This window comes from Anastrepha ludens, chromosome 3, assembly GCF_028408465.1.
Source record: "Anastrepha ludens isolate Willacy chromosome 3, idAnaLude1.1, whole genome shotgun sequence".
Classification (NCBI taxonomy): domain Eukaryota; kingdom Metazoa; phylum Arthropoda; class Insecta; order Diptera; family Tephritidae; genus Anastrepha; species Anastrepha ludens.
The window spans coordinates 26,398,938-26,417,482 of record NC_071499.1 but is presented as its reverse complement, the minus strand read 5'-3'; the positions used below and the strand labels follow the sequence as shown (position 1 = coordinate 26,417,482).

Below are 18,545 nucleotides of genomic sequence, written 5' to 3'. Positions count from 1 at the left end.
CGCTATGTCTACATATGTCGTCGTAAAGCTCATACACTTCATCGTTCCATAACCTGCGATATTCGCCGTTGCCAACTTGTAAAGGTCCAAAAATCTTCCGCAGAATCTTTCTCTCAAACACTCCAAGCGTCGCTTCATCGGATGTTGTCAAACGTCCAAGCTTCTGCGCCATACGTTAGGCCGGGCATGATGAGAGCCTTTTAGAGTGTTAGTTTTGTTCGTCAAGAGAGGACTTTACTACTCTGTTGCTTACTTAGTCCAAAGTAGCTCTTGTTGACAAGAGAGATTCTACGTTCGATTTCAAGGCTGCCATTGTTATCGGCGTTAATGTGGGTTCCTAAATAAACGAAGTCTTTTACAACCTCGAAATCATAACTGCCAGCAGTGACGTGGATGTTGATACGCGAGTGCGCCGACTGTTTGTCTGATGACAAGAGGTACTGCGCTTTGTCCTCGTTCACCATCAGACCCATTCGCTTTGTTTCGTTATCCAGCTTAGTTAGCCTTCTGAACAATTACTACTCTGTCCTACCCTTTTGGAAAGATGAGCTTTAACTGCTCTCATACGTCATCTGCGTCAGGTCTCAATAGTTTATGTTGAAATTTCAAAGTGCCAGTATGAGAAATTTTGCACTTTCAGTAGTCCTATCTGAGTTAAATGATGTTCCTGATTGGATTACTTCCCTGTATATTGGAGCTGTACGAAGCCTGTTATATGATTACTTGTACTGCTTTCTGAAATCTTTTCTTTTATATGTTAACTCCCCATTGTTGATGATGGGTAAAAACAATCCATTAACTAAAACAAACAAACAAAAAAGTGCTTGTATCGTAGTACACATAACAGAAGGGAAACTTTCAAGGCAGACAAAGAAAGAGGGAAAGACCCGAGAGAGAATGAGCGAAAGAGAGAGAGAGGGAGAAAGAATATATATCTAAATAAATTCACAACATTTGCAAAGAATACAAATAGACAAAATTTACAAAAAACGGGGAAGGGTCGACCGGTGTAGGTAAACGCCGGACACAAACCGTGGCAACAACGCACACTACTCTGAGCGTTTATCACTCGCACAAACGCAGCGATTCCAGGACCGCAGCAACGGCACAAATTACCGCAAGGCAACACCAATAAATCCGACGCCGGAATGGATAGCACTTTATAGTACGCACAAGCACTAGCCAGGATACGGAAATAAGCGTCAAAAAGTAGGCACATAAAAAACGCAAAAAAATTGGTATCAAAAAACGCCCCAAACAGTAGGCACCAAGGAAATATAACGCCAAAAAATATGCACCAAAAGTATATTTCCTACAAGTTTGCACCAACAAACAAGCGCCAAAAAGTAGGCAGTGTTATTTCTCACTAGAAATTAGCAACCACAAGGAAAACTTCAGGGAAAATAGCCTAAAGTGTATCTAAGATATATATGAGGTATAGCTCTCTCTCTCCTTTTCCTTTACGTTATATCTTTTTTCTCTCTCGCAGAACGAAAATGTCCAAAACGTTGCATGGCCTTGAAATTTTACTCTCAATTCTCACTCGTCCATCGACGCCTAAGATGTTTCACTTCGAAAATTAGTTTTTTGCTCTCTCATAATATTTCGGTGCCACACCGTTTACGAGGAATTGCGACGATATGCGGCTTGGTAGAAATTCAAATAAATATTTGTTAAACTTGGACTCCAAAAAGTACTAGGGATTGTCGCCATTTATCAATATCAAACTGTTAGTCAATTAGTCCTACAGCCATCAGCTTTTATTTTTTATAGAATAAAGCAAGCAAGCCTTCTTGGATATCAAGACTTAAATGGAATTATTCCTAAACCAAGCTGTTCAGGTAACCTCCAGCAACCGGTTATCACTTAATAATGCATTCTGCATCCAATCATACGAAATTAATTAAGTCTACAATTAAAATTCCGGAAAACATAATAATCAAATATTAATAAAGTGATTGTCAACGCTTCACTGCTTTCTGTACGAGGAAACAAAACACAGGAAGTAACACTGCCCTTCCAGCCACGCAACTGCCACAACAATGAAACGGTTACGCCTATGTGGATATGTATTTAACACACTTCCACTCCCAATGCTCCCCCATGAAGTACCGCAAACACTTGGGTGCATCCCTATTAATCCGCTTTCGAATGCCTGTTTGAAAACTTCAACTTTCATTGGCATTCGTGCGGGTGGTGGGGAGTAAGCAATTTTCCAAATGCATTTTCTGCAAATCAGCAAGTGCTTAACGCCTAACAAAAACAACAACAATGCTTCGCATATGCACGCATCTACTCACACGTATCGATGTGTATATGCATTCAGCTACTACAAAATAATTACAACTACGCTAATGATTACTTGAAGTGATTAAATACAATACAACATGAAGTGGCTCGCTTTGCTTTGTGCTTGTTGTTGCTAAGTGTTGTTGCACTGCTGCATTACTGCTTTGCATGTTCGGCAAGTGAGTGCACATTGACAGCGTGGCAAGTGGCAAATGGCAAGATGACCGTGTAATGCGTGAAGTTGCCACAACCCACCGAAGGTACTAGAAAATGCAAAGATGCAACGCAATGCAGCTCAACTTAAGTGCTTTGTATGGCGACGCTCCCAATCTCCAAAATGGACAGCCCTCATCGAGGCGAGTAGTTATGGAGTGAAATAGCGAAGCCACTATAGGCATTGTGTGTATGGGAGGGGGGGCGGGGCACTAATACACCTATACATTTAAGCATTAGCGCAGCCAGTGTATTACTCAGCTCGTGCATAGTTACATAGCAATTCATTAGCTGTTGTTGCTGCTTGTGGGATTATGCATTTCCGGTCGAATGAGCACACCCATGCACACATCCTCATACACATCTACACGCATACTCATACACATCTACATGCATATGTGTGTATTAATCTCACGGATACCTGTAAAGGGTCATGCACTTTGTAACACTGGAAATTAATATGAATGAAAATTGTAAGGTTAGGTTAAGTTAAGGGGGGAGCCTGGTTTATGAGGTCTAAAAATTGCATCTCTTTGCGATTTTTTTTTAAGGAAAAAATTAATTTAGCACTGCAAAGTTTTTTCTATCTTTTAATGAACATTTAGAAAGTATAAAAAATTTTTGTACTGGTTAAAATAAGTTGAAAAAAATGTTTAACTTAGAAATTAGTAGACCGCTGCAACGCTGGAGTTTCCAACTGGCGTACAAGATACAGCTCGTAATTATTATCTAAAGCAAAAAATTCAAAAGGATTTCTAATTATCATGATTTTTTATTCTAGATGAACTAAGAAAACTGAGAGAAATTCCAAAATTTCAACTTTTTGGAGGTTTTAAAGAAAAAAATGCCTTCCTATAAAAAAAAAATCACTTCAACTTGGTATAAAAATCTTGAAAAATTTATCTATTTTGTTAGTTCAAATAGAAGAGAATTTAATACTGAAGGGATCAAGCTATGATTCATTTCAAAAGGTTCATTAGTTTTTTTTCATTCATGTACGCCAATTCAAAGAAATCATAAAAATGAAAAGTCGAGAAAAGAAGATAAAGTTTGTATTATATATTAGCTGTCCGGTCACAGCGTAACTACCTAACGCTCGCCTACCTTTGGCTTTGTATCTACGGAAATATTGAGAATTAGGCTCTGTAACTTTGTGTAAATATTCTGAAATATATTAGGAATCGCTTAAAACGAAAAAAAAAATTGATTTTTTGACCTTATAAACCAGGCTCGCCCCTTAAATGGATGCCCTTGCTTGGGGCCCACTTGGACAAATACTCAAAAAAAAGCCGGATCAAGCTACTGATGAACTTCACCAGATGTATGCTATTTAAACCCGATATATCCGCAGGTGTAGCGAAAAAATGGAAGCTCAGATGTCTAAACCTTTGCGAGAGAAGAGGAGGGTAACTGAGAAGAAGATGTTGAGATAATTCGATCTCGCTAGGAGCAGACCACAGGTTCTTAAGGGAACCCCAACCCTCTAATTTTGCGACGAAATCGTGTCTAAAGTTCTTAGTCTAGGCAGCTCATCAGCCCAGCAGTTTCCCTCTATGCCACTGTAAATGGGAACCCAAATTAATCTGATATCAAAGTTTTCGGATGCAATTGAGAGAGAAGCGAGACATATCCCGACCAATCTCGAACGCACAAACAACGATCCCAAGGCCCTAATTGCCGCTTGGCTGTCGGAGTAAATACTTCCTTACCGTTAAAGAATTACCGAAGTGAGCAACCAATCCAATGCTTCCTTAATTGCGGCCACCTCCACTTGGAAAATCTACATTGGTCCGGAAGCCTGAATTTGAACTTGATGGGGAGCTCCTCACAGAATACTCCCCCACTAACCCTTCCGTCCAACTTCGAGCCATCCGTGGCATGTTGGGTTAGCTGCATTGGAATATTTTCTATAAACTGGACATACATTTATCGTAACGGATGGATTTTGAATAAGCAAGGCTGTCTTACAGCCTCTTGTTTTCTCCAAGACTTACCAAGTGGCGAATAGATGAAGCAAATGAACAGATGTCGACGGGAAGAGAGCTGCCTTGAATTACATATAAGGCTGGTAAGGCAGTGTGGTCTAATGAGCTAACACGCTAGTGGCGAATCTTACTCGGTAACTTTGTTGTTGCTTTCGCATGCAAATTTTTCGTCAAGTTAATGGAGCATAGAGAAAGCGAGCGGTGAAATGGCGAATAGAAAAGGCCTTTAGTTAATGCATGAGAGCCTCTTTGCAGCATTAGATTAGGTTTTTGTCGCAGTCGGTTTAGAATGGTGGTGGCGATGGAGGTGTTGTCTGAGTGACACAGCCCGGACCCAATTAGCGCAAAAAGTGCAATTTTGATACACCACTGGTAGAACCACCACTACTTTTTATTAAAGGAACCAACTTGATATGTCCATAAACCTGCCTATGTAGTCTATTTTCTTTTCTGTCCTTTCTTTCGAGTTAACTTTCGAGAATTCCCCCAGTATTCTATGTCGTAGAGCGCCCAGACTTAAGCACTCACACAGATATTGAGAAACTGGTTCCTTCAATTTTTCTTGATTGCAGCTTCTACATCTGTTGTTGTACGGTCAGCCCATCTTCCTGGCTGTGGTCTCCCAAAAGCCAGTGACCAGCTATTGTTGACGTAATTCTGAAGATGTTTGTTCCTGGCTTTCTTAATAGCTCATCAGTTCTGGACTTGTTGTTATCTGCCCACGTTTCTTTTGCTATTTTGCAGGTATCGGTGTTAGTCCATCTGTCAGCGACCTGCTTCTGGAATAGCCAGAAGATCTCCCTTTTGCGCACGCCTTAGAGACAGCCTATTTCTTCTGCTTTGGACTCGTTATAGGATGCCCTACCTTGCCAGCTCATTAGCTTTCTCATTTCCTTCTATATTCCTATGGCCAGTTACCCATATGAGAGTGATGTCTGTCATGTGCGCTAAAGTATTAAGTTCTCCTTTTCGCGGTCTGACGATTTTTGAATTGGTTGTAGGTGACTTTAAAGCTAAGATGGCTGCTTGACTGACTCTAAAAACATGCGTACTTCTGATAGTTGCTTCTGATTTCTGATTATCCTGCAAGCTTCTCCTCTCCCGACAACTTCTGCTTGAAAAATACTATTCCAATTCTCCAGACGAAAGGACTTGAAAGTTTCGAGGTCTTTCGAATGTGTACCCTCACCGACAACGCAATCTATCTTGGGTTCATCGGTGTAAAGAGTGGTGGTATCTTCCTGGACTACTTAATTTAACTCCTATTTCTTTCGCGCGGGAAACTTTACCTCAAACTCTATTCTAAAGTAGCGGTAGCAAAATCTGATGAGCTGCTAGTAAGCCTTTGGCTCTCTAAAATAACACTAAGACCAAACATTCTAGCATTCCAAAAACCCAACTTTTTTTATTCTGAAGTCGGTATTCATTGCTGTTAGCTGTAATTACAAGTCTGTTGGTAACAGGTAGAGCATGACATTAAGTACCTCAGGGGGATACTAGACCGTTCACGTCCGTTTGGGCACGAGAACCTCAGTGTTCATTTTTCATGAAAGCATTTAGATGCTCTTATGAAGTGTAGGATAGTTCCGTAAGAGAGTCAAAAGAGTATTGTCCTAACAACCTGGCTCTACTCCTAGCTAAGACTGGACAATTTCGGGGGAAGTGTTCTTCAATTTCTTCATCTTTCTCGCCTCTACAATTTCTGCAGTTCTCATGAGAAAATACTCCTAGCCTAGAAGAGTGCCTATCTAACAGCCAATGACCGGCGACACAAGCCAAGACCTTCGAGATTTTCTGTCTTGAGAGATTGAGCAATTCTCCTCATCTTTTCTTATCTAATTGCCGCCAAATTAGTCGGGTTGTGTAACACACACGTATTTCCTTCTCTCCATGACCTGCTGGCCTACTGGGGAATACTATTATGTATCTTTAATTTTCAAGCAGTGGAAGATTAGTACCCTTTTTGGCTAGCTCATCGGCCTTGCAATTTGCTTCAATATCTCTATGTCCTGGAATCCATACAAGATTGCCCTTGAGGACGGTGCTAATATCATTTAAAGCTGCCTGGCATTCCTGAACAAAGTTTGATCTTAGTATAGGTGCCCCCATTCATTTGGCTGTCCGAGAAGATATTTATCGTAGTTTTTGTTACGGCGTGTGTGTTAAGGAGGTACACAGTTATCGCCTTAATGGCTAAGACTTCTGCCTGGTAGACGCTATAATAGTCCGGAAATCCAATAGATAATTCTAGTCATAATTCGTTTGAAAAAAAACCCCATAGCCTACTTTACTTTCCTGCTTGGATCCATCCTGTAAAAATTGATTTCTCCTCTTCTCCAGGGCCCTTGAATTTGGCACTCTCTTCTTGACGGGATGTTAGTCTTGAAAGAAGTATATATGAAACCTTGCATGACAGCTTATACATTCCTTTGAATACATTTGATTTAATTATCATTACGCATTTCCGCGACAGTCAAAGCGCAAATTCTGTTATACGTAAATTATTTATATGGCCAATCTTTAAAAACAAGTAAACACTAGTAATGGAAAAGTCGGCAAAACTGATCTTACGGAAGCATATCGCGTTGAAACAATGTTTTTCGCAACCCGCCCGCGTGTCGCCGTTTGTGTGTTCGTGCGCGTCCGCGTAAGTCGAAGCGCGCATTTTGGCACAAAAAAATTAATTATAATTAATCCTTTTCGAATTGCACGCATTTTTTTCCATACATAAATGCATAGATGTTTATTACGTTAATATCCTTAAAAAATTTTCATCCCAGAGGCGCAGAAATTAGTTAAATTTTTAATTGTTTATAAAAAAAAATTATTTACAACAACAAAATATCAAGTTTCGGAACATAAATAACGTTTTTGAAAAATATCATCCTTTATCAGTCTGCAGTTGAAAAATCGTTGTAATCGGATACTTACTTTACGAGAAATGTGATAATTATTCAAGCGCTGCAAAAAATTTCGGTAGTTAATAAAAAAAAACTATTTAGAATTTTACAACAAAATTTTCTGAGTGTGCTTCTGGATGATAGAACTCAGTCCTGGCTGAATTTCATCGCAAAATATTCACTTTGGTAATTTTGTGGCCCACTTGAGAAAGCCTTACCCTGGCACATTGGGAGATCCACTTAGGGGGATTCACTTGTATGGATAGTGAAAGGGTTTATGCAGCTTGAATTCAATCAAATTGAAAGCGATAATAATTACTAGTCATTTTCTCCAGCACCTCCAAATAGAACAAGTACGTTTTTTATTTACGCTTGGCAACGACAGAGTTGTAAAACCACCGCATAGCTCCAATCCTTGACTTAGCTCCGTGACTTCTGACTATTCAGATCATTTCAAAATTCAACATCGATTACTTCGCGAACTGAAGCTCGTTTTGGATATCCAGTTAAACAGCAAAGTGTATTGCGGTTTGAGGGCGACAAAAAAGATTTAGAAATATAAAAAAAATTTAAATTTATAAGCAAAGTCACCAAGGCCAAGAAAAGTTAGGCTCGACCTTACTTACGGACACTTAAGTATCCTCAGAAACTTTGGGGTCATCCCCTGACAACGGTTCAGTGTGGACCCTCACTTAGTTTAAGCCGAAGTTTCACCACCCATATTCCATCAAGGGAGGAGCGAACTGGGTGCAACACTTGGGGACAGGGTTTGGTGAACCTGTTCATGGATGACTCAAAGTAGGACGGAAGGGTTGACGGAGGAGTATTCTACACGCAGGTAGCCGCAATCCAAGAAGCAGCTGATTGGCTAATCACTTGCGTAATAACAGTTAAGAACGTAAATATTTACTCCAATAGCCAAGCGGCAATTAGTGCCCTGAGCTCTATTATGGTGCATTCGAAACTGGTTAGGGAATGCCTAGTTTCACTTTCGATTGCATCTGAAAGATCTGAATGCTTTGACATAAGGCTAATCGGGAAAATGCCACAAAATGCGGTATACTGCGATGCGGACGGACTCTCCAAACAAGGAACCTATGAAGTAGTTTCCCCGCGTAAGGAGAAGATTGTGATCCCCTTGACAGCCTGTGCTCTACTCCATGAGCTATGGGCTTCCCGTCAGCTCAGCGAGCAAGTAGGCAAACTTGGAAGGTCGCGAAATCCTTCAAGCCACGTGTGGATCGAAGGATATTCTGAGGATGACTAAACCACAGCTCTCAAACTTCGTGGGTGTCCTCACGGAGCACTATCCGCGAGGTATGTATGCCGCGAGATTTGGAATTACTTGGCGTCCTTTTTGAGTCAGCTGTATGAAAGATGAGGTGGAATCATCTAAGTACCTTCTCCTTAGCTGCCGCGCTGTCGCTGGACTAAGATTTAAGCAACTTGGTTCTCACTTCTTTTCGTACGCTTGATGATAAAGCAGGCCTTGATATCAAAAATCTGATGAACCTCGTCAGTAGCATAAAGAGGCTAACACAACCGCAAATTAGGCACCGTTCGTAATCCCCAAATACTCAACGCCCTCCTCCTTAAAATAAAAGTAAAATAAGGCAAGTTAAATTTTTGCTTTGCTTTTAAATTGTATAAACTAATGAAATTCCCAAAAGCCAATATGAATAAGTTGTGGCGCGATTACCATTCGGGAGTGCGTAGGTTCGAGTAATCGTGCATGAAACACCAAAAGTTTTTTTTCCAATAGCGGTCGCCCATCGGCAGGCAATGACAAGCTTCCGAGGGTATTTCTGCCATGAAAAAGCTCCTCATAAAAAATATTTGCCGTTCGGACTCGGCGTAAAACTGTAGGTTCCTCCATTTGTGAAAAAATCAAGACGCACACTGCAAAAATGAGAAGGAGTTCGGAGCCAAACACCCAAAAAACTTGTAAGCGCCAACTAAATATATAAAAATGAAGTATTTTTGTTTTAAATGCATCAACAATTAATCTTAATCGGAACTTCGGGACACAGAGAAATCTTTAAGTTGCTTTTGGCACCTAGAGACGACCTGATACCCACAGTTTCATTTGGGTGGAAATTTGATGTCACGCAATGGAGCAATCCAGAATGCATGCAGGAAGGTTTGACGGATATTTTCTTTACCGATGGATCCAAGACTGAAATAGGGTCTGGAGCCGAATGGTACTTAAGCTATAGTAATAAGTTTCACTATGCTAGTTTTGTCTTCCTGAAAGTAGCCGAATGGATAATCAAGAGGAGATGGAGCGGCAAACAGATTGAAGTTTTCAGTGACAGTCAGGCTGCGCTGAAGGCCCTGGAGAGCGCGAAGCAAACCTCAAAGATTGTTCAAGAATGTAAAAAGAGGCTTAATTCTGTCGCAAGACAAAACAGGCTTGTACTTATATGGGTTCCAGGACACTCCGGTGTTCAAGGAAACGAAATTGCCGACGAATTGGCCAACCGTGGATCAGCAGTGCCTCCACAAGGGCCAGAGCCAATAATCGGAATCAGTTGCGCAGGAATCATGAATTGGATCAGCGATTATGTCGGCAATCTACATAAAGAGCGATCGATGGTCCGGTCTAGAACGCTGCAGAACTGCAAAGTGTTTTGTGACAAGCCCGAGCAGAAAACTGTCAAACTTTCTACTAACACTTTTAAGAAAAGACATTCGGTTGATGGTCGGTATCATTTAAGGACACAACCCATGGGGTCAGCATATGACCACCATTGGAATTATTGAGAGCCCGATGTGCCTGTCATGCTTGGAGGAGGCGGATAGCACTGAGCACTTTCTCTGTGAGTGTGCTGCCTTTGCTAGAGCATGGCTACGAGTTTTGGGTTCGGATGTCTTGAGTATGAGTAATATTCGTGCTCCAAAACTGGAGGATATTTACAAATTTGGCAAAGAATCTGGGAATTCTCACAGGACTATCTATCTCTATTTCTGTCTCCATTCTTTCCTATCCCTTCTCGACTATCTACCCTCTTTCAAGAGCTTTAAATACAATGGGCTTTTTAGCCTGAGTGTTTTGGGAGCCACCAATTCTCCTGGTGCTCCTTGGCTCAACCTTTTCAAATTTCAAAATTTCATTAATCTTAATCAGCTTAACAACAAAATTATTTATCACATCTCTCATGCCACAAAATGAATAACCCTTTAAGTGAATTCCACTGCAGTGTGCAATTCCTCCAACAACACCACATGAGACACATACATGCAAAATACATTGGCGATCTTATCATTATCTTGTAGCTACATAAAATAAAATTAATTAAAATTAGCCAGCAGCAGCTTGCGTCCAGTTCATCAGAGCTCTAAACGAATAAGCCGGCTGTGTGGAAGAGTGCAGCACAGACGAGAGCTTAGTGGAATGTTGTTAATTAATTACTAATGCACAGCTGCCGAACGCACTTTCGCAGGCAAAGCAGGCGAATACAATGGAAATTCTAATGGAAATTACTTTAGTGCAAAAGTGCATAAAATTATTTGTTATCCCTTTGACGAACTTTTAGTTGGTCACACTTCGATATGAACTAATGCCAACCACTCAAGCCGTTGGTCAACACCTGCAGTTGCTCTCCACACAAACCTAATACTCAAAATGTATTAAGTGCAGTATTAGCAATGTGGCTGGGATATATTTTGCTTGCTTAGAATTTCCAGAGATTACTTTTCTTCCTTAATCAAGAATTTTCAAAATAAGCGCATAATTTAAGAGCTTAGCATTTGTGCATTAAGAACGATTTGTAATCCGCAGGCAACTGCCTTTTGGGGACTAAAAGGAGTTCTTAATTTTTTTTTATTTATTTGTAATTTTTTGTTCAAACGATTTGACATGCAAAGGATGCGCGTAACTGTCGCTGACCCTAGTAATCCTTTTGTAAATATGCAAAAGCTCGGCAGTAGTGAGTGGAAAGGGTTTAGATTTGATTATAACCAGCATCCAATTTAAATTCATTTGTTGGCAACTTTTTGTAACAAATCCCATAGTAAATAAATAAAAGAAGGGTCTCTCTAGTCGGCCAAAAGCAAAAAGTACGCCACCGCCAGCCATCGCCACTTCAAAAAACAAAAAAAAATTCAGAAATGCAAATCTGTGAAGGCGAAAAAGCTTATTTGCCAGCAAATCCTTGGGCATTATCTGCCACTTGGCACAGCATTTAAAATGTCACTCGGCATTTGCAGAGACATTAAAAATGGTGGCCTGCAAAGGGACAAATAAAAAACACAAAAAAGAGCAGAAAAAATACTCGCTTGACGCACCGACATTGCTTAATGAGCAAATTGTCAAACGCCACGAATAATCTACTTCACAACCGTCAACCCTCCACCACTTACTTGACGGCATGCGCATCCCCCCAAATTAAAAAGAAACTTCCATATAAATACATCAAGAAAAGAAAATCATTCAAGTTTTTTTTTTTTTGGTTTCAGTTGGAATGGGCAGGTACTTTGTGGAGCTCAAAATAAACAGTGATTTAATTTTCTGTTTAGTGATTTTCTTCGCTTTCACTTCGTCTACTGCCCACTGCTCAGTCCGAATCAATGAGCCGGTCCGCTTTTTTTCCTTTCTTTTCTACAGTATGCTTAATTTCAATCGCCATTCTCGTCACCCTCCATTTGAGTTTGAAAGAAATTGAAAGCAAAAAACGCAATTTACGCAGGCAAGCAGCCTAGCAATCGCATTGAGCGGCAGGCCATGATGGATTGGCTACAAAAAGCCGATAGGCAACGGTCTGGAGATGTTGTAGTTCATGCGCCAAGAACAAGTCAGCAACCAGTTCCACAGTGAATGCAAATAGTTTAATGACATAAACAATAGCATATACACAAGCACATAAAGTGAGTTAAAAAATTATGGCACAGGGACTTATGACAAAATTTGACAATTTTTTTGTTTTCTATTTAATTTGAATCATTTTTTATGTAAGCAAAATACAAAAATCACATAAATCCAAGTTTCAAATTTCGGTCAGGTATAAAAAAAATAAAAATATTTTTATCAAAATTTAAAAAAATTTCCCAAAAAAAAAAATTGAAATTTGGACGATAAAAAATGAAAAACAAAAAATGTCTAAGACAAAAATTAAATTCTGATGAAAATTTTTTGAGTTTTTTTTAAACTTGCCCAAAGTTAAGAAACATTTTGACGAACACTTTTTTTATTATGAACTAAAAAAAATTTTAATTTGGTTGATAGAATATGAAAAAAAACTATTTTACAGAAAAAATTTGAAATTTCGATGAAACTTTTTGATCTTTTCTTAACTTGGCCGAAAAAATTTTCTAAAAACAATTGAAATTTGGTTCATAAACAATTATTTCTACAACCAAAATTTGAAATTTTAATGAAACTTTTTTGATCTTTTTTTAAACTTGGCCTAAAAATCTTTCTGAAAAAATTAAAATTTGGTTGATAAAAAATAAAAAAACAAATCATTTCTATTAAAAAATTTGAAATGTTGATGAAACTTTTTTGATCTTTTTTAAACTTGGCCGAAAAAATTTTCTAAAAACAATTGAAATTTGGTTGATAAAAAATGAAAAAAAAATTTTTATACAAAAAAATTTTGAAGTTTTGATGAAACTTTTTTGATTTTGTTTTCAACTTGGTCGAAAAATTTTTTTAAAAAATAAATATTATTTTTGGTTAATAACAAATGAAAAAAACAAGTTTTTTCTACAAAAAATTGAAATTTTGATGAAACTATTTTGGTCTTTTTTTAAACTTGGCCGAAAAAATTAAAAAAAAAAATTGAAATTTGGTTGATAAAAAATGAAAAAAAATTATTTCTACTTTATAAAAAATTTTAAATTTTGATGAAACTTTTTTTACCGAAAAAATATTCCAAAAAGAAATTGAAATTTGGTTGATAAAAAATGAAAAAAAAATTATTTCTTCTTTATACAAAATTTGAAATTTTTATGAAACTTTTTTGATCTTTTTTTTAAACTTGCCCGAAGTTAATAAAATTTTTATGAACATTTTTAGGGTGAACCATATTTTCATAAAATATTACTAAATTGAAATAGGAAACAAATAAATGGTCAAAAGTTGTTTTTTTTCATTTTTTTTTTTTCATTTTTTAACATCAAAGTTGCAATTTATGTTTTTAGACAAAAAAAACTTTTTTTTTAACCTTTTTTCTAACCTTAGGCAAGTTTAAACAAACAAAAATTAAAAAAAAGTAATTTATGTAATTAAAAAATTTTTTTTTTTGTTTTGAGAAAAGGTTTAAACATAAATAAAAATTTGAAATTGTTTGAAATTTAAATTTGTTTTTTAAGAACTTTTTTTTTCAAAACTAAAATTTGTTGTTTAAGAAATTTTTTTTTTTTTAAATAACAAAAAATTAAAATTTGTTTTTAAGAAATTTTTGTTTTTAAACATAACAAAAATCTTTTTTAAAAAAAACATTTTTAACTTTTTTTTTAACCTTAGCAAGTTTAAACAAAAAAAAACATTAAAAAAAATTATATTAAAAAACAAATAAATTAAAAAAAAAAAAAGAATTGTTAGCAGTTGTTGTTGTTGTTCTAGTAGCATAAATATTCATGGAGTGACAGTCCCTGGCTGGATATAAATTCCGGTCGTTCCGTTAACGTAGAACCGACTGCCGTAGGAACGAATTGTTGCAGTCTCATGGATCACTCAAATACAATTTCCCCCCCTTTTTCGAAATCTCCGCCACCTGTTAGAAAATACCACCGCGGAATGCAATAAATCGCTTAACGCTTAAGCAGCATGGGAAAATATTGCGAATCTACTTCCAAATCGGGATTATTGAATAGAAATTTTAACCGAAAGGAAACAAGGAACGGGACCTGCGGCACGCAAGCTTCGCCGAAAAATTTGTGAGATTGGCTAGTGGAAAATACGCTAGGACCCCATGAGCATACGGTGCGTACCGACGAAAGTGGTGGAGGAGAGAAAATTAATGCAAGAACTTCAATTTCAACAACAACTCAACATTTCGTGCTCCAGCCAGGTGGGAATTAGGAAAGAGTTCGGATTGTGAACTTAAAGTTTTACTAGTTGGTTCTTCTTTTAGTTGGTTCCATAAACCATTTATTAAGAAACTAATGCATGAAGGCTTAAGCGCCTTAAAAATAATTTTAAAAAAAGTTAAAAACACACAGGACTTCAGGTTAAAACAAAATGTCGATTAAGTTAATTGATCAAATTTTTAATTAATTAAATAAAAAACCCCCATAAAAAACTGATTCTCAGCCACAACGAAAAAAACTAAATTTTTCCTTTCCTCCTCAAAACAGCAACATTCCCATCTGGCTCACTTCTCAGTACGCGATAATGTATTAAATACCTAAAAATCAAATTATTTAAAATAAAAATTTGTGTCGCTATTCACAGGTATTCACACGTCATTCTAAATATTCATCCACCAATATTCATTTCTCTTTCAACCTACCACGTCCACTGCGTCCGACGAAGCGCAAATCATTGAATTTGGCCACTTGATTTTTCATTACGGCCGTACAATTCCGCAACTCCGCACAGAAGTTCTCGTCGTTCCCCGCGCGTATTGTCACAATTGTACCATCCATCACCTCGCCCAGAGCGAGTACTTTAAAGGCAATTGGTAGCGTTTTGTTCGAGCGCCAATGTGTGGGTAATGTTGTGCATACCTGCGGAAATAATGAGAAAATGAAAGGAATTAAATCAATTTTTGTATTGCAAACAACAAAAAATTTCTATTATCAAACAAATAATTGGTGTTAATCAATTTGGACTAAGGGTTGTGAAAAGTTTGTGGTATATTGATTTTGTGCACTCTCTGTGAACTCTACCGGAAACATGTAGATAGATTACTCTGTAAATTTAGATTGCACACATAGATAGATTACATTCTGCCTTGAAACAAATTTTTCGGCATGAATCGCAGGATGATGTGAGTGAGATAACGTTAAGCACCTTGACCCAGGGGCTATGGATAACTTCACTGATGGCTCAGAACTAAATAGTAAGATCAGAAGTGGCATTTACCGAGAAGTGCTGCAGCTGAACCAAGCAGTGTTAATAGCTTAAAGAGGCTATATAAAAGAGGTTGCATTGTGGATCAGAGGATCGTCCGTTTTAGCACAGCCGATCCCAATTTACTCTGATAAGCCAAGCTGCCTTAAAATCTCCATAACGCAATAATAATTCTTCCAAAGTAGCAATTAAATGTAGGGCTATTCGAATTATCAGTAGCCAGTAGCCAGTATGGCTAAATGCACTGGCGAAGCGGTGCACTGAAAATGTTGACTACGTCCCTGGGCACAGAATAATTCCTGGAAATTGCATCATGGATGAGCTGGCTAGGTCGAGAACTGGCCTTCTATTAGTCAACTCTGTCCAAAATTTGGGCAGTAAAATTTGGAGCTCTTCCGACTACTTCAAGCCCGGCTTTAGATGCTCTGGTTAGTCTACCACCACTTGGTATTTTCATCCAAGGAGAGGCATTGGCGGCCATCTGCAGGCTGAAACTCAATGGGAATTGGTACGGCCCCTGTCCGGCATTGGACAACCGAGAAGGCATGGACTTCGATCCAACGATCCTCTTCATGCCCCTTGACTCCATGCCATCAGGAGTTGTACTTGAAAAGAGTGCTGACAGAAGCTCAATTGTGGGCAAACACTGTTTTCGCATTTTCACGGATAGCTCCGAGACCGGGCACAGTTCCGGCTATGTGATGAGATCCTCCTGCCATTAAGCAGACGAGACATAAGCGAAGCACATGGAAAAAGCAGGCATCTCAGACAGTGCACTCAGACAGTGCACTCTACCCAGGATAAGGAGATAAGGATGAGACGGCGGACCACTTTCTGTGCGTCTGCCTGACCTTCACTCTAGTTAGGCTTGAGGTCTTTAGCACTGATGTCTTGTTGTTATTGTTGTTGTAGCAGTATAAACATTCCCCATACTTACATACGGGGAATGCTGCTGGAGTGACAGTCCTTGACCGGATATAAATCCGGGTCGTTTCGGTAACATAGAACCGACTGTCGTGGAAACGTCTGATGTCTTAAGAGCGACCACCTTGGCTCCATGGCACCACAAGATCTACTCAGATTTCTTCGGAAGTCGGGTAGATTTAATGAAAATTAAAAAGCGAACCCGGGTGCAGTACAATGGAGTTAATGTTGTCTGACTGTTGCGCTTGCTAGTTTGTCCCGACAAAAAAAAAGGTTTGGAAATGCGTTTGCTGCTATTTAAAAAACAACCTACAGACTCAGTTCTGTTCTCGATTTAACAACGTACCTTATAGCCGTCTGTCCATTAACTGGTCTGAAAACGACGGGGTAAATATTATGCAAAAGGAGCAGAACCCCCATCACCTTAGTTTATAACAAAGAGAATTGATAGGAGTTTTTTGTTTAAGAATTAGCGTACTTTCTGAGGAAGAAAATAAATAATAAATGTTTTGATAGCTTATACAAATTTTATGTTATAATTATTTTCGCCCGACCAATATTTTTCGTGACCAACCGCGATGTTTCTTGACTTTTTCAATGAAACCGTGCTTTTAAATGCTTGACCAGCACAGTTCCAGTTTTTCAGTGGTAAAATTCGTAAGTCGAAGTCTCCTTAGCTGCCCTGCTCTGGCGCGGCTAAGATCCAGACATCTTGCCTCTTACTTCTTTGCCACGCCTGCTGATATGGCTGGCGCTGGCATTAAAAATCTGATGAATTTCATCAGCAGCACAAAGCGTTTGACGCAAACATCGTTTGTAATCTGCACGCTCCTAACCATCCCAGCACTACCTCTCCCCGCCCTTTCCCTGCATCCCATCGGTCTTTCTCTTTCACCTCACCTCCTTCATAATGGTATCACAAAGGACGAATCCGTTTATCTTCGTCCAAGTGTGTTCATTCCTTGGGCAACCATACCAACCTAACATAACCTAAGTCGAAATTAACCCCTTGCCGTGCTCTAACGAGTCTGACTCGTGATACAAATTTTGGTCCAAACATTAATATGACGAGCCAGGCTCGTGAATAGATCGTCGAGCCAAACGTAGATATCACGAGCCGAGGTCGTGTACAGATAGTCGGATCAAAGATAAACATCATGAGCCCGGGTCGTGATTGAATGTTAGTTTCTATCTGTACGCCACCAGACTTAGTCTAGAGTCTCATAATTGCTCTCGAAGGTCGAGGCTTGTGTCACCGGCCTCTGGCTATTTGGAAAGCATTCCTTGAGACTAGGAGTATTCTCCCATGAATATTGTAGAAGCTGTAGAGATGAGGAGAAGGAAGAAATAGTAGAGCACTTCCTTTCCAATTGTCCAGCCTTTTGTCTAGGTAAATACTTTTTTAATTTTCTTACAAAACTATCTGGCGCGGGGATTAGACCAATCCTGCGCTTCATAAGAGCCTCAAAATGGTTTCATGAAAGTAAATAAACAATGGACCTATAAGGTCTAAGTGAGTTGGTCATACGGACCGACTCCCACCATAACCTAACCTAACCTCATAATTGCTGTTACAAAGTAGTTTATACAGGGGGCGTTTGCTTTTTGAACCACCTATTTTTTTGATAATAGTAACACAAATGACATGTCAAATGTGTTCATAATTTACTTAAAGGTTTGATATTTACGAAATGGGACGCTATACGCTTGAACAAAATTGGGAAATATTGAAAACCTATTTCCAAAGTGATGAGTCTTCTACTCAAACTGTGAGAAATTTTAAATAAAAATTCCAAAAAAAGATTTGCCAACAAGACAGTTTGTGGATCAATTTGTTAATCGTGTTCGTGAAAGTGGATCGTTAATGGATAAAACAACACGAGGACGTGCTCCTACAGTGCGTACACCCGAAAACATTGCTGCTGTAGCCGAAAATGTGCGTGAACATCCAACAACCTCAACTCGTCATCGTTCTCAAGAATTGAACATTTCACGCACTTCTTTGAGGAGAATTTTGCATAAAGACCTCGGTATGAAGGCTTACAAAGTTCAATTGGTGCAAGAACTGAAGCCTAATGATCATCCAATGCGTTTTCAGTTCGCTCAATGGGCAGAAAATCGTTTGACCGAAGATGAGTATTTTTACCGAAAAATCATCTTTTCTGATGAAGCTCATTTTCACATCGGTGGCTACGTCAATAAGCGAAATTGTCGGAT

The 18,545-nt window shown here is 38.6% G+C and overlaps 1 protein-coding gene across 1 annotated transcript in view; it reads right to left on the bottom strand.

Moving 5' to 3' along the window:
* LOC128857233 (segmentation protein Runt) overlaps nt 1-18,545 on the bottom strand; it is a 113,820-nt gene that overhangs the window by 94,171 nt on the left and 1,104 nt on the right. The window contains exon 2 of the mRNA XM_054092882.1: nt 14,842-15,058. Coding sequence (XP_053948857.1) covers nt 14,842-15,058 — 217 coding nt within the window. The remainder of the gene's footprint in view (nt 1-14,841; nt 15,059-18,545) is intronic.